This window comes from Hyperoodon ampullatus (genome assembly GCF_949752795.1).
Source record: "Hyperoodon ampullatus genome assembly, chromosome: 9".
Taxonomy (NCBI): Eukaryota; Metazoa; Chordata; class Mammalia; order Artiodactyla; family Ziphiidae; genus Hyperoodon; species Hyperoodon ampullatus.
Window position 1 is genome coordinate 38,715,902 of NC_136922.1, and position 20,158 is coordinate 38,736,059.

The window sequence follows — 20,158 nt, forward strand, 5'->3', positions numbered from 1 at the left end:
GATTGTGACAAATATTAGAGGTTAACTGTTTACCAGCAATTGCCAGCAAATTTTGCTTTTATGACTGGTCAGTAATCCTTCTTAATTATTAGCCATCATAGTTTGTGTCTCAATTAGAAAATCCAATGAAATCCCAACATTTAGCATGATTTTCATCTGAGAAAAAAGATACTTATGGTTAGGAGTAGAACTTGAGTTCAGAAATGAGAAACTGAACTTCACACAAAAGCCTTAGCCAGGATTTCATAACAGAAATTAATTAAAGTGGATTTACAGATCATCAGACACCTAATGTTGAAATATAAAAAGAGAAGATATTAAAAAACTAAACAGGGGCTTCCCTGGTGGCGCAGTGGTTGAGAGTCTGCCTGCCAATGCAGCGGACACGGGTTCAAGCTCTGATCTGGGAGGATCCCACATGCCGCGGAGCAACTGGGCCCATGAGCCACAATTACTGAGCCTGCGCATCTGGAGCCTGTGCTCCGCAACAAGAGAGGCCGCGATAGTGAGAGGCCTGCGCACCGCGATGAAGAGTGGCCCCCGCTTGCCACAACTAGAGAAAGCCCTCGCACAGAAACGAAGACCCAACGCAGCCATAAATTAATTAATTAATTAATTTTAAAAAAAAACAAGGTAATTTTTAGATCATGTCTCTGTACCCCACCATTTGCCAGAAAAATAAAGAATTAGCCGGAGCATTCTTATGATGAAGACTTTTTTCCTCCAGTTTTACTGAGAAGACAAATACATTTTTGATAATTCAAATTAATTACATCTGAAAGAGCAGAAATTGGCTTGAGTATAATGCTGTTAATTTGATTCAATCAAAACATTTCTAGACAACATGTTTTCAATGTTATATGAACATGAAGAAGTAATACTTTATGCCAAAAGATAATAGAAAGTAATATGAAAACTTAACAGGCTTTTTTCAATGTCCCTACCCAGTAATTTCTTCAGAACTTGTCTATTTCTATTTTTTTCTATTACAGTTCATGTTATTTCTACAAAAAATAAGAGTAAGAAACTGGTAAAGTGGCATATATACAAAATAAGTCAGTAGATACTTCCTCTAGACTATGCGTGTAACTACATACTTAACAGAAATTGGTGAGCATATCTCTAGCTATTTTCCCTGGTCACGTGTATACTCAAATTCAAGTCACACCTAATTACTGCATCTCTCCAATTAATCAACTGAATCTCAACTTTTACCTATAATGCATGTCTACCTCACTGAATAACTGTCTACTGACTAATCACCTGTTAAAGCAAATATTTATTTGCACCTACGTCCTGGGTGGTCCAGGAAAACATTCTTCTCCTATACACTCAAAAAGTGTGACGGGAGCTGAGTACAGTAGCAACTGCTTGAAGAAAGATTTTTATAGAAAAGGTGATATCTGAGCTACAACTTGAAAGGTGAACAGGATTTCAGGAGGCGGCATAACTGAGGCACGGTGAACTGTGAGAGGGCCTATCTGTGAAGCACAGGGTAAAGAGAGAGACGGGGAAGCTGGTTAGGGCCACCTTCCTTCAGTAAACAGTGACCACCCAACACGTGCTAAGCACAGAACACTGAGCAGTGAACCAGCTTCAAAGCGCTGCTCAGTTAGATCACTTTACTGTAGAGTCTTCCCTGACCTACTCCCACTGGATTCCTCCCAGGTGACTACTGTACTTTATGTATCTTATGTAAATGCCTCAAGCACCATTCCATTGAGAAATATTCTGTGCAGACAGCATTTCCCGTAATTGAAAATAAAATCTAGTCGTGCACTCTTGGTAGCTTTCCAGTAATGATTATAAAACACTGGGGAGAAGACAGTAACACAAACAAGGAAGCAAGACAAGCTGCTCGGACACAGAAAGAAATAACAATAACAGCAGGATAAAGAGGTTTAGAGGTGTTTCTCCATGTGATATTGCTGCCTGCCTTGCACTGGCTTTTTGCAGTAGTCAACCCTGCACTAGATGAGACTATTTCCATACACAATGCAACACTGTCCACAGCTCTAATGTATTATTATGCACATTATGGAATATTTAGCTTGAGATTGAATTTCCTAAGTCAAGTGTTATGCAACCTATATTGCATATATTTGTTTGTTCTCTTATTACAATATCAACTCAATCATTTTGTATCTCCAGTGCTCAGCATAGTACTTGACACAGAGTGGACTCTCAATTAATGGTTGCTGATCAGAAGTGTCCAGAAAGGAAATGATTGGAGCCTGACCACAGGGAGTGATAGTGGGACGATAACAAGTAAGGCCTGGCTTGAGATTCTTAAACACAGCACTCTGTACCTACCACAAAGCTCGGTACATAGCCAGACTCAAGTGTTCACTCAACTAAACTGACGTGCTGACTTCCTAGGTATAGGAATGTGGGTTCGTGCCCCGGTCCGGGAAGATCCCACATGCCGCGGAGTGGCTGGGCCTGTGAGCCATGGCCGCTGAGCCTGCGTGTCCGGAGCCTGTGCTCCGCAACAGAAGAGGCCACAATAATGAGAGGCCCACATAACGCAAAAAAAAAAAAAAAAAAAAAAATGCACCCAGTTATTAAGGAAAGTCAGGCCTGAGAAGTGCCCACTGGACTTGGCATTTCGAATCCACTGTTGTTAAAGCTGAAGTAATAGATTTGAGACACCCTGTCACCGATTTTAGGAGAAATATTCAGAACTATTTTGTGAAAATACTTCATACTTATCCACACCTATTAAAGATGCACCAAGTAATTAAAAATAGAGAGTAATTCTACATCAATTACACTTGAGTTATGCTGGTACTTTTACTTTTGTATTGTCTTTAAACTTATGCCAAAACATACTGCCAACCATCTATTTAAATAAAAGGCTACATCTGAAATGTAAATAAGTGTCCCCACAAGATTGGATTTGGGATATATGGAATTCAGACATATCCTGAAATAGAGAGACTGTAGATATCGATCAGGGAAAGGAGCAATTTATTTTTTTTTTAAACCTTAACCTCAAAAATCTTGTCCCAACCTGTAAATCAAAATTGTTGTGAAAGCAAGACTTGAGCTGACTACATGCCATGCTTCTGTTTTAGAAGCCCTGCATGCCATAAGTACTGGCAGTAACAAGCCCAATAGCATGTCCAGTGCCAGCTTGCATGCTCTCTTTAATGCCTTTTTAATATCCCAGGCTAAAATGTCTCTTAGGCTCATCACTTGTGCTCAGGGTTTGAAACAAAGTTGAAAAACATAACAACCCAGTTTAATCATAAATTACTGTAATTGTAAGTGTTTATATTTTCATGACATTTACCATAAAACCTCAAAATGACACGCAAAGACAAAGTTTCAGTAATCCTGAGATTAAGGTGGCATTTTCTAACGAAGATTACCTATCACAGTACTGAGTTTTTTGCTCTATCGGCTTTTTCCTGTGGGTGATTTAATCTACTCTCACTGCTTCAGTCTACTTACCAGTAACTTGTTTATTTCCAGTCCCTGTACCTGAATGTCCTCACATTCATATTTTTCAGAAGTTGGGCACTGCTTCTCTGCATCTATTACGGTATGACTCTCATTCCAACATCTAGGAAATTGAAGTATTTCTCGATAAATCTCTCTACCATACCACGTACACCCCATTAAGCCCAACTCTTAAACCCATTCATTCTTCATTTCCTCCCCATGGCTTCAGTGCATACTTATTTATCTCTGAATATAAATGTTGAATGTTTATCATCATAAATTATATACTTAATGTGATATTGGAGAGGAGATCTGTGACACAAGTTAAGTCAAATTTCACTGTTACTCTGAATACAGCTGGATATTTTACTTCCCTATGTGAGGCAAAAACATGTCTACAAAAACTTCTGAGAATTCTGGCTGGCAGTTACTTGTAAGGAGTCTGAATTCTTCAGTCGCTCTCCTGCAGCCGCTCTACAATTGTGATGGGTTCTTCCCTTTCCCTCTTTTGCTATGCTTAAGGAGTGGTGATGAGGTACAAACAGCATATAATCTTTAGCACAAGACTTTAACAATGAAAACTGGAACATGAAATATGCCTTAGAAATCACTGTTACTTCCAAAATCCTGGAAAAAAATCATTAAGAATGTTCCCTTTTTCCTCTTCTTTTTTAAATATACACTTTTTTTCTTTGTATTTCCCTTGGAACCCACATAGAATACATCACTAAAACATGAAAATTTTTAACTGGTGGCCAATTGTTAAATTAGTAAATGTTCTCAAATACCTACTATGTATATGGTACTAGGAAGCTCTGGTTGCTATAAAGGCAAATAAAAGGTAGACCTATCTTTACAGAGCTTGTCTTTCTTACTAGGAGGAGATACATTCTATAACAAGCCAAAAACCAAACATAATGTATTGCTCAATAATGTAGATGCCATAAAAGTGATGCTGGAGAGTTCAGGAAGGTAAGAGCTCACGTACAGGTAGAGTAATGGGGGAAGGATTCCTGGAAATGTGGCTTCTACATCAGGTCTTAAAGATAGGTAAATCGCTTCCAGTTTCATGGTGGCAGAGTACATGGCTTTCTGCAACTACCCTTCTCTCTGGAAGATCATGCCAAACAAAGAAAACAGAGGTAGACACACAAAATGTGTCTTGGATAAACCTAAGACACAGCTAAACCCAGATATAAATAATATGAAGATGAAAATTAGGTAAAAAGTGAAATCAATGACAATGGAGAACAGAAAGGAAAATGTAATCATAGTATATTACTTAACTCAGCAATAAACAATACTTACAGTTAAGGAAACACTGCATGTGAATTTAATCCAAAATTGTGATAAAATTATATGGGGAGGATGAGGAGAGAGTAAATAGCACTAATAACCATAACTATCACAATAAAACATCAACAGATAATGCCTACTATGCTAAACTTAATATTATACACATTATTGACTTTTTCATGTGCATGTGTTATTTAAAATGAATACTTTTCAAAATAGTATTTCATTAAAAATAAGGTAAAAGAGCAAACTGAAAAACAAATGAGGGCTTCCCTGGTGGCGCAGTGGTTAAGAGTCCGCCTGCCGATGCAGGGTACACGGGTTCGTGCCCCGGTCCGGGAAGATCTCACATGCCGCGGAGCGGTTGGGCCCGTGAGCCATGGCCGCTGAGCCTGCGTGTCCGGAGCCTGTGCTCCGCAACGGGAGAGGCCACAACAGTGAGAGGCCCGTGTACCGCAAAAAAAAAAAAAAAAAAAAAAAGAAAAACAACTGAAAAACATAAGACAAAGAAAATCAGTATGTAAAGGACATCTCAAGTAGAAAACTCTGCAAACATACTCACTATTATTCCACACATACAATCCCAACATAGAAGTTCAATTATCTACCCCATTTTTTTTTTGCTTATGAAGTTGACAATTAATATTTTTAAAGCAAAAATGCAAGGATATAGGCACTCCTACAGACTACCAATAGGAATGGAAATTTTTTGCAGAGTAATTTGACAGCATGTTTCAGAGCATAATATTTGGCTCAACCGTAAAAGTATATCATATCTTTGTACCCAAATTTCCACTTACAGGAATTTTTCCTAAGGAATGAACTAAAAATTTACATAGAAATTCACATATCTCAAGGGTATTCTCTGAAGTACTAGGTGAAATAGTTAAAGATTGGAAATAACCAGAATTTCCGCCTCAAAATAAATGACAGAACTTTAACAGAAGGGAGTACCATGCAGCCACTGAAAACAATGTTTTAAAGGAGGGGAGGTAGCTAGCACATCAATGAAAATAGGAGGAAAAGACTCTAAGAAGAAAGGGCATGAATGCAAGTATGGAGTCAAGCAAGCACAAATCATGTATGGGCAAAGGGAAATAATTTATTTCAGAGCACTATATGAGAAGAAACAGTGAGCGTTAAGGAAATCCCTAGTATATGGGTGTACCATATGCATCACTGAACTTACCTGGGCAGCACTGTGAAGTTGGAATGAACGTAAGCTTTGGAGCCAAAAGACCTGGAATCTGATATTAAAACTCATCCTTTCATTTACTACCTAACAATTTTGAATCTGAACCTCAGGTCCCTATCTGGAAAACTGAAATAACAATACCTTTTCATACTACTATTATAAAAATGAAATAAAATGACGTCTGTAAAGCACTGTGCATGCTTATGTCACAATAAGTACTAACAAACAGTACTTTTTTGTTATATAAAACCAGTATGCAAAAATATCAATTTTAAAAGAAGAGTGGAAGTAGAAAGGTACTGTTGTTAAAGATTTGCATGGTACTAATCTCTAAGTAAGTGTCTAAATTACATGCACCAATAAGCATGTACTGTGTAAGTTTTTTCACCAGTGGAGTAGCACATTTCATTACCCACAATTGAGAATGCAATCATATACTGCCTCTTACTGTTTCACAGGAGAATTGATTCCTCTGTGATAATGTAAGCTGAAATTATTTAAAAATAGAATCTATATTTCTGTTGGAAGTCTTTACAGCTTATAAAATACTCTTCTTCTGCTAATTTTAGTTGCGAGAGTGGCAATGTAGGTGTTGACTGCCTGCCTTATTGGTCAATCACTTGCCCAGACCTATACAAGTGAGAAAAGTAGACCTCATCTTTTAGTTTAGAACTAGTACTTTTTCAATTTTAGTTTAGAACTAGTGCTTTTTCAACTAGTGCTGTTTCCTCTTTACACCATTTATTTTTATAAATGTTACCAATAACTAATCACTTTCACTTACTTATTTCATAGGTCCAATATGTGAGAGCCTTTATAGTCACTATGTATAAACTATCTGAACAAAGCTTATTTGAAAGAAAAACAACAGTGGAGAAACAACTATGTAACTAAAAATACCTATATTTTTATTTTAGAAGCTATTTAGGAAATTTTATCATAGTATGTTTATATCAAACATTTTCAGTAAAACATAATTTTATTCAACTAAGTAGGTATTGTGTAAGTGAGGTTCATTAGGTTTCAATAGAATGAAGAGCAATTTAGCAAACATAGCAAGGAAGACACTGCTTTTATACTAATGTTATTAGACTGTTAACAAAGTAAAAAGGGTCAACTAAGGCTGAGAAGTTATTTCTAACTCTGACACTTCATGATGGCTGGCTTGATCACCACCACTGCTGATATCATTTTTAAGTGTAGATTTCATTTACTCAACACCTATTATTTGCCAATATTCAGCACTAATTTTCTAAAAATATCGTAAATTGAAGTACCACTAAAACTTTTTATGTATTAATAGAACTTAAAAACTACAAAAATACATCCAAAGTTATTATCATTAGGGGAAAACAAACCCAGACTCTATTTAATTCAATAGTGTGCTTTTCACCTATGTTCATGCAGCAAAGTAATTAAAGAAATGTACAAAAAGGCTTTCATCTCCAAAGAAAATAAAACAAGAAGAGGATTTAAGTAAAAACAAATTGTTTTTTTCTTTCTTTCTTTCTTTCTTTTTTTTTTTTTTTTTGAGCAGGGTTATTTTAAGGAACATGTAAGGAAACAGTAGAACCTATTCCTAAGGGTATCTTTGAAAATTTCTTTAGGAACATGGATCAGATGCAAGGTTCCTTCATATCCTTTAATCTTCTAGCTTTCATTACTCCGAAAAGAAAAGAAACATTTACTGAGTGTCTACTATATACTTTAGTGGGATTAAATTTAACACGTTTAAAATATATTTCGTACTAAGATAATTTGCAACGTTGGACTTTGCCACTAGGGGGCGTTTATCCCGTTTAATAAATTCCATTGAAGATTGGAAGAGCTTCAGGTTAAAATTATGTCACCCACTTGATTCCAAAATTTTATGGAATTGTATATTTAAATGGCCATCTTATTAACAGTCCTATAATTATGCTACAACATATTTTCTCTTTAAGTAAGATACAATGGCTGACTTAAGGGGTCAAAGTTAAATAGATCTCAATAACATTTTCAGCTCAAACAAGATGAATTTTTCTGACAATGTGCCAACATATTATAGAGCCTATTAGCCACAAACTAGTAATTTAACTAAAAAAACACATTAAACTTAATATTGGGTTTATGGCCCCATTCTTAAAATGGACTTTGATTAACTGCATTTTAAGTTAACCATTTTTTCATTCTGGTAAAAACAATTTATAAACAATTTCATGTGATTCTGTAAATGCCAGCACTAGGCTTTTCTTATGGAGCAGTGACATTTTAAGGCATTTATATGATTAAAAGCAACGTATGATGCTCAATAAAGATCTGATAAACATTTATACTAACTAAATAAAATAAGGGTGAATGTGGAAACACTTTAGTTGTATTGTATTAAAGATGATTAAATACAAATATACTGGCATCTTAGAAAGTATATTAAAATGCTAAGATAAAGTAATAAAAGGTACATCTTACATAAATAAAAGAAAATGTACAGTACTATGTTTAAAGGAAAAATCTTTAATAAAACATTAACGAGAAGCCAAAAATGTTAAACTTTATGATGAATAAAAATTAAAGCATTCTATTAAAGTCATCTAGGTCTTTCTGTAACACACTGACTGAAATGCAGTAACTTAAAAATCCATCAGGGACATCTTCAGGTTTTCTGACCATATACATAAAACCTATGATAACTCTATTATATATAATGCCAAGTATACTAGTGTATTAATAAATACATAGAAGTGTTTGTGACGCCTCTCAATTTTAAATAACCACTAAGGACAAAGTCAAATGAGACAAATACATTTTTATATAAGAAACCACTCTGTAAAACGCAAGTATTGTAAACCAATGTCAACAGAACTGCCAAGACAAAAACTGCTGACTCGGCAGTATTCCTAATGTCGGCCACACTGCAGGATAAGTCTTCCAAATATTAATCAGTCTATTTATAGATGAATATCCTCTGTTAATGCCAAGTCTAGATCTGAAGACCTATAATCACTGAAATTCTAAAAGGAAATTAAAACTCTAGAATAATTTAACTTTTAAACTGGTCTTAAATATTAATCTTAAACTGTTATTTTTCTGGTTTGGATTAGTGACCTAAATTAAGTTTTAAGCCAAATGCACACTTCTGATTTGTTCTGAGTAACTGTTTAATGTGTTCTGAAAATTGTTTATGAAAGTTTGAAAAATGTGAAGTAAAATAACTCAGGGATAATAATTAGGAATAAACACATGAATACTGCCAATTCACAAAAGTAAATCTGTCTCAAGCACGGATTTTTCTTTCTTCTGAAAAAAAAAAAAAAAGTATTTGCCATCTCACACAAATACCCCACCAAAACAAACAAACAAAAAATCTAAGTTTGTAATCTATCAGAACTGACTAAACTTGGAAATAGAGGGAGAAGGGAATTAGAGAAAGATGCTAAGAATGAAAACGTCTGTTTCAATAATTCCAGCTCCAAATCATTTACAGACCCTAAAACCACCTCCAAAGTGATAAGAAAGCTCCCCCAAAAGGTGACTGAAAATACAAATCCGTTACTGTATTCTGGCTACTACACTCACTCAAAACTGCTACCATCTCTATACATTGTACCGAAGCGTTCACGCTGAGCGCTACAAAATTACTGCCAAATAAGAGTGCAACGGAAAGCCAGTTGCACCGGACTAAAAAATACCTTCAGAAAAGCACTCATTCCCTTTCCTGCAGACAGCACGTGTTTAGCTCTTAAAAGCATCTCCCCGCATCAGGAGTGAGAATGGTGACCGTCCTCTAACCTAACCGAGGAGGATATTAAATGTGAAAGGGGATTTCAAGACGGGCTTAGGTTAACTAATCCACCAGCCCCACAGGGCAGACCAGAGCTGTCAACAAATTAGGACCACAGCACAGTGAACAGTGCTACAAATGGGGGGGGGGGGGGGGTGCGAGGGTGCGCGTGCCCTGGAGACTGGGGAACGGGGGGCACAATTTTTTAAATGCAATCTTTAAACACGGAAAAGCCCAAGGCCTGGGTTTCTCGACCGGCCTCCAAATCGCGATTCCACGGACTGCGTGGGGAAGGGACCTAATCCCCAGGCCGCGGGGATGTGGGCGCGGGTGGAGCGGCCTCCCGCACCTGCGCGCCTGAGCGCCCACCCCCGCGCAGAGGACGCGCACCAGACACTCACGTTTTCTGCACCGGCTTCCGCCGCTTGCGACTGGCGTAGGTGATGTTGGCGCTGCTGCTGTTCATGGTGCCCGGCTGGCGGCGGCTCCTCCCCGGGCGCGGGCGCGGACAGCCCGGTTCCCGGGACCCGGCGGCGACCGGGACGACGGCGACGGCGGCGGCGGCCGGCGCCGGGTTCCACGCAGCCGCGCCCGCTCCACCTGCACCCTCCCCGGGCGGTGGCGAAGACGCCGCACCCCAAGAGCCTTGGCTCCCGCAGCCCCGAGTCCAAGTGCGCCGCCCGGGCCTGGCGCCGGCGGTCGAGGGGCGGAGACCGGTGAGCCGGGCGACGCAGGTGCCGTCTATACCAGCGGAGGCGGCGCAGCGCTGCCCGCAGGTGAGGCGGCCCGAATGGAGGAGGAGCCTGGGCCGCCTGTTTGGAATCCCAGCCTGGGTCGCGCGCTCTGGCGCCGCGCCCCGTGACCGTCGCCGCGGCCCCTTGGGTAAGGGAGGCGACGCCGCGCTGCTCCCGGGGCTTCCCCGATCCCGGGTACTTCCCGCCTTTGGAGCTCGGACTCCGGCCGCCGCTTTCGGTGCCACCAGCTTCCGCTCGACTACGCGTCTGCCCCTGGTCTGAGCCGGTGGTCCCAGTGACGCTCTCGGAACCTAGCGTCGAGGGGACTCGACAGGCGCTGCCTCCCGCCGCCGCTTGCACCGGCTGAATGGCAGAAGCACCCCCGACTCCTCTCTGGCCCCGCCCCGCCCCGTGGCCCCTCCTCTCTAAGCCCCGCCCCTAGCAGCCCCGCCCCATTCTACTTGACTCCGCCCTTCCTTACAGTTCCCTTGAGGGCCCCACCCTCTCGGCACGTGATGACGCAAGGCGTAATGACCCCCTCCCCCACCCCCGGTATCCATGTTCTTGAGGTCAAGGGAAGGAATCTGTGGACACATTTCCAGCCCAGAAAGATGTGAGACAACAAATTATGTGTAGCCAAACGCTTTGTAATTAGACAGTCTCAAGGATAGAAATGCCAAATAGTGAGCTTAAATTCACCTATGTAAGAGACAGTGACGCAGCTAACTTTGGGCTAAGAATTACAGTGAGCTGGCAGATAACCAGTGGAACTATAAATTTTCCTAGAGAAGAAATCTGCAGGAGGCCACATCTGAGTTGAACTTGAAGGCTAGGCGTTTACTTGTCTTTTTGTTTGGGTTTGGTTTTTGTCTCCATACTAGTCAGTATAGTATTTTTTCCCCAGCCAGAATAACTTTGTTAATCTGTAGTCAGATTTCAGTAAGGTAGAAAGCAAGGAAGAAAGGCAGCAGGAGGCATTTGAGGATAAGTAGTCTGGTATGGTTGGAGAGAGGAACTGCAAGTGAAATTCAGGAATTCTAGGATCAAATCATAAAGCTTTGATCAAGAGTCCAGATTTTATTCTGCAGTCAATGGAAACATTTTAAGGATCCACAGCAGGAAAATGACATTCTGGTGTCTTGGAAAAGTCACTCTGGAATGAAAGTGCAAACTGGATTACAGGAGAGCAAGACTGGATGCAGGGAGAGTAGTTAAGGAGTTGTTGAATTAGTCCAGGTAAAAGTCCAGGGAAGTGACAGTGGGATAGAGAAAAAAAAAGAAAGAATAGATAATAAGGAAATAAATGACGAGAGGAGTATGTTTTGCTTGTCAGGAGCAGAAGGGCAACCAGACTAAGATGTCTAGATGAAATCTCACACCATATCCATTCCTACATTTTAAAATGTCATCAAACCATTTCCACCTGGTGAGTTTGCTACCTCAAATTCAGAACATTGATAAATTGAACATGAATTTCTTTAGCTGAAACCTTGCTCTGTCATTGGCTCAACCATTCTCCAATGAACCTATGAAACATCTTCAACTCCCCTACCACTTACATCTAAATATTCCAGCAAATACTATTAAATTTTGTGCTTAGCAACACCCCTAATTCATCTTCCTCCACCTTATTCTTCAATAATAACACTGAGAGTGCCCAACTCAAATGCCATATCATTTGCAATTCCTACCCAAATATTGTGGATAATTATCCCCTCCACACATTAATTCAATTAAGAGACATTTTGAGGGTAATGCCTGTGTGCCAAGATTGTTCTAGTACTGAGGAGACAATGGTGAACAAAAACAGAAAAGTACCATACTCTCAGGAAATACTGTAATGGAGACGTACACGATTCAGTATGGTCTCCTAGTAGAGAAATTTGACCTAGTCATTGAGACAAAGATAGGCTTTCCCAAAATCATGACAGTTGAGTTGCGGGCTGAAGGATAAAGTCTTAGGAGAAAAGAGGGGAAGGGCATTCCAAGCCAATGAAATAGTACAAGCAACATCTGTTTAGTGGGAAGGAGCCTGGTAAGTAGTATAATGGACTAAAACAAGTTCAGGATGAGCAGGGGAGAAGGGCAAATATGATCAAATTTGTGTTTCAAAATATCACCATATCTGCAGGGTATAGAACAGATAAAAGAGGGAGGAGCAGAAAGGAATGGAAATGATACTCCTTAGGAAACCATTAGCAGTAGCCCAGCCAAGGGGTGACAATTACTGATACGAGGGTGGAGGTGATAGTGTACATGGAAAAAAAGTGAATAGGTTCCATAGAATTTGAGGAGGTCTTGAAAGATGGAAAGGATGAATATATGACAATGACGGAAGAGGATGTGTCAAAAACACAATAATAGCTTTTTGGACTATGTATCAGGCTATGTAATAATGGCATGTGCCAGTGGGAAATTATTAGTTTAGCTTGGATCTCTTATGTTTGAGGTACCTTTGAGACATCAAAGGGGTCAAGTAGGCCGTAGGATATATAGGTTTGTAACTCAAAGGTGTGTGAGCTGGAGAATATCTCAGAAATCATTTGCATTTAAGTGACAAAGAAGAGATTATGAAGGTTGTGGGGTGCAAATATATGGTAGAAAAGGAGGACTGGGCACCAAAAAATTTCAGTATGTAATATCTAATTGCCGGATAGAAGATTATGGTGCTGTAAAACTGAAAAAGATTTGCTAGAATGGTAACAAGAAAATGAGACTTTTGTCATGGAGGACAAAGTGGAAAAATGTCAGAGTGGTTCACAGTATTGAATGCTGTTGAGAGGTTCAAATAAGATGAGAACTGGATATGTCTTTTTGGCTTCTCAAAATGGGGTAATTTGTAACTTTAGTGAACACCGTTGGTGGGCTAATGGACCTACAAATCACACGGAAGTGGGAACAGAATTGAACTGGAGATGAGGAGGTGACATCGGCAAACACAGACAATTGTTTTTTTAAAAAAGTTTGTGGGGCTTCCCTGGTGGCGCAGTGGTTGAGAGTCCGCCTGCCGATGCAGGGGACACGGGTTCGTGCCCCGATCCCGGAAGATCCCACATGCCGCGGAGCGGCTGGGCCCGCGAGCCATGGCCGCGGAGCCTGTGTGTGTCCGGAGCCTGTGCTCCGCAACGGGAGAGGCCACAGCAGTGAGAGGCCCACGTACAGAAAAAAAAAAAAAAAAAAAAAAAAAAAAAAAAAAAAAAAAAAAAAAAAAAGTTTGTGAAAGTGAGAGACCTAGGATGGCAGCTAGGGGGAGTAAAGGGTTAAATTGGGATATATATATATATATATATATATATATATATATATATATTTTTTTTTTTTTTTTTTAAGTGGGTGGTACTTAAGCAGATGAGAGAGAGGTGAGAGAGAGATTGAAACTGACTGTGTAAAAAAGACAAAGAACATTAAGAAGAAGAACTGATACTAAAAATAGTAAAGGCAGGAGGGAAAGAGTGCCAAAGCAGAAAGGGAGAGTTAGGATAACTGTAGTTTAGATAAATAACAGAAACAGCTCCTCTAGTGCTTTACTCTTCGAAGTGGTCCACAGCTTCTCATGAGAATTATGAGAAATGCAGAATCTCTGGGTGTCCTTACTGACTCAGAATCTGAATTTAATAAGATCACCCAGGTGATTCAAAGGTACATAAAGTTTGAGGAACATTACTCTACAGAAGCTGGGGGACAGAAGAGTGGTGGGTGAGATAGAGTAGGCTGGTAATTTTGGATCGGAAAAATGAAGAAGGTGTGATGAGGAGGTAGCATGACCTACAAAGGGACAGGTGTGTTTTGTGGGTGATGGTTTTTGTTTTATTTTAATTTTACAAGACTGTAAGGTAAAAGTGATCCAGGATGTGGCAATGGGGAACTAGGTGGACATCAACACTATATCCTGTATACGTGATGAAAGAAAATAATTAGGCACCATTTGGGAGCTGATAGCCTTGGGGAGAGCTAGATTTTAGTTTAAGGCAAAAGGTGGAATGAGTTCCCAAAGAAGACAGTGCATACAGAGGAGTTTGCTGTTTATGGATTAGCAATTCCAGGGGCACAGAATCAACCATCTTTATCTTACCTTCTCTTTTATTTCCCCATCTCTGTATTATTATCCATAGCCATTCTGTCTAAAATGTATAAAGTGTAAACAAATAATTTCCTCCTTGCATAGGAACTTTAAGGGTGAAAAATGCATAACAAAACATAATTTATCGATTCTGTACCTTAAAGTGCTTTTTCAGAAAAGGGATATACTAAATGTACAAAATCCCATAAATCAATCTTAATCTACTGTTTTAAAAGTCCACCCTTTTTAAGGTTGTTAGTTATTTAATACAATCCTTTGCTATCTTATTTTGTCCTATTTCCATATCCCTATTTCCTGTTTGACTTTAGGATTCTGTTTGACTTTAGGATTCTGTTTGACTTTATTTTACTAATTGATCTTTATACCAGGATTAAAATAGAGTATCAGTAAGATTTTCAGAATTCATTTCATTTTAATAGTGACATCATGCACTTCACTTAAAATTTGTGCTTACTATGTCAATAAAATCAGGCTTTGTAGTAGAATGCCATTAAAAAAAAAAAGAATGAGTTGCCACTTTCTAGAAACTATCACCTTCTACTTCTAATATCACCACTGTAGAACATGGTTCTCAAAGTGTGGTCTGTGGCCTTTGCTAAGATTTTAAAATTTTCTATGAGCAATTTTTATGTAATAACATGGCTTTTTCTGCTACAAAGCTACAGTAATCAAAACAGTATGGTACTGGCACAAAAACAGAAATATAGATCAATGGAACAGAATAGAAAGTCCAGAGACAAACCCACACACCTATGGGCACCTAATCTATTACAAAGGAGGCAAGGATATACAATGGAGAAAAGACAGTCTCTTCAATAAGTGGTGCTGAGAAAACTGGACAGCTACATGTAAAGGAATGAAATTAGAACATTCTCTAACACCATATACAAAAATAAACTCAAAATGGATTAAAGACCTAAACACAAGATCCGATACTATAAAACTCTTAGAGGAAAACATAGGCAGAACACTCTCTGACATAAAGCACAGCAAGATCTTTTCTGATCCACCTGATAGAGTAATGAAAATATAAACGAGGTCTTCCCTGGTGGCACAGTGGTTAAGAATCCGCCTGCCAACGCAGGGTACACGGATTCTAGCCCTGGCCCGGGAAGATCCCACATGCCGCGGAGCAACTAAGCCCGCGTGCCACAACTACTGAAGCCCACACGCCTAGAGCCCGTGCTCTGAAATGTGAAGCCACAACAATGAGAAGCCTGTGCACCGCAACAGAGTAGCCCCCACTCCCCACAACTAGAGAAAGCCTGCGTGCAGCAACAAAGACCCAACACAGCCAAAAATAAAAACAAATAAATAAATTTAGTTTTAAAAAAAGAAAATATAAACGAAAATAAATAAATGGGACCTAATTAAACGTAAAAGCTTTTGCACAGCAAAGGAAACCATAAGCAAAATGAAAAGACAGAACTTCCCTGGTGGCGCAGTGGTTAAGAATTCACCTGCCAATGCAGGGGACGTGGGTTTGATCCCTGGTCTGGGAAGATCCCACATGCTGCAGAGCAACTAAGCCTGTGTGCCACAACTACTTAACCCGTGGCTCTAGAGCCCATGAGCCTCAACTACTGAAGCCCATGCACCTAGAGCCTATGCTCCACAACAAGAGAAGCCAGCTCAATGAGAAACCTGCACACCTCAACGAAGAGTAGCCCCTGCTGCCCACAACTAGAGAAAGCCTGCGTGCAGCAACAAAGACCTAATGCAGCCAAAAGTAAATAAATAAAATAAATAAATAAGTAAAATTTTTTTAAAATCATGAAAAGGAATGTTTAAAATAAAAATGAAAAGACAACCCACAGAATCGAGAAAATATTTGCAAATGAAATGACTGACAAGGAATTGCCAAAATATACAAACAGCTCATGCAGCTCAATGTCAAAAAACAAACAACAAAAGAACCCAAAACAAAAAACCCAATCAAAAAATGGGTGGAAGATCTAAATAGACATTTCTCCAAAGACGACATACAGATGACCAAAAGGCCCATGAAAATATGCTCAGCATTCCTAATTATTAGAGAAATGCAAATCAAAACTACAATGAGATACGAAGTCACACCGTTCAGAATGGCCATCATCAAAAAATCTACAAACAATAAATTCTGGAGAGGGTGTGGAGAAAAGGGAACCCTCCTGCACTCTTTGTGGGAATGTAACTTGGTACAGCCTCTATGGAGAACAGTATGGAGGTTCCTTAAAAGACTGAAAATAAAGCTCCCATATGATCCAGCATTCCCACTCCGGGGCATATATCTGGAGAAAACCATAATTTGAACAGATACACGTACCTCAATATTCATTGCAGTACTATTTACAATAGCCAGGGCATGGAAGCCACCTAAATGTCCATTGACATAGGAATGGATAAAGAAGATGTGGTACATATATACAATGGAATATTACTCAGCCATAACAAAAGTGAAATAATGCCATTTGCAGCAACATGGATGGACATAGAGATGGTCATCCTGAGTGAAGTAAGTCAGAGAAAGACAAATATCATGTGATATCGCTTATATGTGGAATCTAAAAAAAATGGTACAAATGAACCTATTTACAAAACAGAAATAGAGTCACAGACGTAGGAAAAACACTTATGGTTACCATGGGGGAAGGGTGGGGGAGGGACAAATTGGGAGACTGGGATTGACATATACACACTACAACTAATAAGAACCTACTGTATAGCACAGGGAACTCTACTCAGTACTCTGTAATGACCTATATGGGAATAGAATCTAATAAAGAGTGGATGTATGTATAACTGATTCACTTTGCTGTACAGCAGAAACTAACACAACATTGTAAATCAAATATACTCCAATAAAAATTAATTTAAGATAAAAATAAAATCACACCTTCCAAAAAATGACTTTTTCATATAAAATTAATTTGCCTCTAAGAGTTTATGAATATTTGACTGCCTTTTCCAAAGCAACATTATCCTTTTATTTAGTTTAGGCGAGATTACTTTCTGAGGTTTACGATGCAGCTTTATATCTGTGGGTTCTTTTTTTCCTGCTAAATGTTATGAGAAAAAGAAATAAGTTTTAGGAATGCTACTATAAATAGCAGCTGTTTTACAATAAAAAAGAACTGAAATGAATGCTGACCTTATTCTGTCAGAGTATGTGCATTTATTCATTTCATCCAGCAAGGTTTTAGCTTCTATAATATACCAGACTGTGGGATGTGGTGCTGGAACCAGACATATTCCTAGCCTCTTAGAGCTTACATTCTAATGAGAGAGAGAAGTTATACAAGTAGTTATACAAATAAATATATAATTGCCACTATGATAAGTGCTCTGAGATGAGTACTCTGAGAATGTGTAATAGGTGAATTTGCCTTGGTTAAGGGAGGCTGCCCTGAGGCGAATTGTGAGACACAGGTAGGTATTTTGTAGGTGACATGGGGAGGGAAAGTGCACCCCAAGCAGACAGACATTTATTACAATTTTTACCTTCTTTTCAATCCTGCAGTTTCTTACCCCAGGGCTTCAGAATGATCTATTTCACTTATCCTCTGCTTCTACATTTTACATCACATATTACATTTACATTAAATATTTTAGAGAGCATAGCCCATCCTTCACAAACTGTGTACTGGGGCACCCCAAGGGCACCACAACAAACTCAAAGGGGCACCTCATAGAGCTTACATTCATGGGATATTTAAAATTTTCAAGGCCAACACAGTGACATCAGTTGCACACCATACAAAACACTACCTCCAATTAGATAAGACCTTCAACATGAAATTGTACTCAGTCCTTTTTTTTTTTTTTTTTTTGCGGTACACGGGCCTCTCACTGTTGCGGCCTCTCCCCTTGCGGAGCACAGGCTCCGGACATGCAGGCTCAGCGGCCATGACTCTTGGGCCTAGCCGCTCCGGGGCATGTGGGATCTTCCCGGACCAGGGCATGAACCCGTGTCACCTGCATCGGCAGGCGGACTCTCAACCACTGCGCCATGAGGGAAGCCCTGTACTCAGACCTTTTGATGACATCTTTTGAAGCAGTGTTTTGTAAGCTGCTGTTATAAAACACAAGAACCATGGGAAAATGCCTATGGAACAGGAAATGAGGACACTGGTTTCCCATCCAATTCCAAGGTTTCAGAATTTGTAAAGTACCCTATAAACATGCACACGCCATTAAGAACGTAACAAAAAGTTTAAAAAATGTATGTGTATTATTATTTTTTAATAGCAACAAAGTTGTTAGGACAGACATACATAATAAGTTTGGACCTAGCTACTTAATAAATGGAATTGTTAGGTATTTCTTTTAGCCTCCACACCATGAAAACATTTCTGAGACAATAAGAGAGCCATGGACTGGGAAAGTCTGAGAATCTTTGGCATAGCTAAACCCTTCATTAACAGATGAGAAACCTGAGATAAAGTACATTGCTAATCAAAGCCTAGAATTCAGGTCTTGTGGCTTCTATTCCAGTCAAAAATATATAATTTATCTCACTGTGAACTGGTTTGATTCATTTCTTGAAAAATAATCAGTTTACGAGTTGCTTGCTCTAACACAAAATAACAGACGTAAGTATCTAAGGGCTATTTCTAAATGCATAATGCCCTCTTTTCTTGCTTGTATATGCTACACAATGTCATAGTCAGAAGCCAAAAAAAAGTAATACCTTTTTTTTTTTTAACATCTTTACTGGAGTATAATTGCTTTACAATGGTGTGTTAGTTTCTGCTTTATAACAAAGTGAATCAGCTATACACATACATATATCCCCATATCTCCTCCCTCTTGCATCTCCCTCCCACCCTCCCAATTCCACGCCTCTAGGTGGTCACAAAACGCCGAGCTGATCTCCCTGTGCTATGCGGCTGCTTCCCACTAGCTATCTATTTTACGTTTGGTAGTGTATATAAGTCCATGCCACTCTCTCACTTTGTCCCAGCTTACCCTTCCCCCTCCCTGTGTCATCAAGTCCATTCTCTATGTCTTCATCTTTATTCCTGTCCTGCCCCTAGGTTCTTCAGAACTTTTTTTTTTTTAGGTTCCATATATATGTGTTAGCATACAGTATTTATTTATAAGTATTTCTGACTTACTTCACTCTGTATGACAGACTCTAGGTCCATCCACCTCACTACAAATAACTCAATTTTGTGTCTTTCTGTGGCTGAGTAATATTCCATCCTATATATGTGCCACGTCTTCTTTATCCATTCATCTGTCAATGGACACTTAGGTTGCTTTCATGTCCTGGCTATTGTAAATAGAGCTGCAATGGACATTGTGGTACATGACTCTTTTTGAATTATGGTTTTCTCAGGGTATATGCCCAGTAGTGGGATTGCTGGGTTGTATGGTAGTTCTATTTTTAGTTTTTTAAGGAACCTCCATCCTGTTCTCCATAGTGGCTGTATCAATTTACATTCCCACCAACAGTGCAAGAATGTTCCCTTTTCTCCACACCCTCTCCAGCATTTATTGTTTGTAGATTTTTTGATGATGGCCATTCTGACTGGTGTGAGATGATACCTCATTGTAGTTTTGATTTGCATTTCTCTAATGATTAGTGATGTTGAGCATTCTTTCTTGTGTTTGTTGGCAATCTGTATATCTTCTTTGGAGAAATGTCTATTTAGGTCTTCTGC

General features: G+C 39.3%; 1 protein-coding gene across 1 annotated transcript in view; it reads right to left on the minus strand.

Moving 5' to 3' along the window:
* Positions 1-10,164, minus strand: part of AHR (aryl hydrocarbon receptor) — a gene marked incomplete at its 5' end in the record, with an annotated part of 46,733 nt that extends 36,569 nt beyond the window's left edge. Inside the window, one exon of the mRNA XM_079711629.1 lies at positions 10,100-10,164. Coding sequence (XP_079567755.1) covers positions 10,100-10,164 — 65 coding nt within the window. The remainder of the gene's footprint in view (positions 1-10,099) is intronic.
* Positions 10,165-20,158: the final 9,994 nt, after the last annotated feature.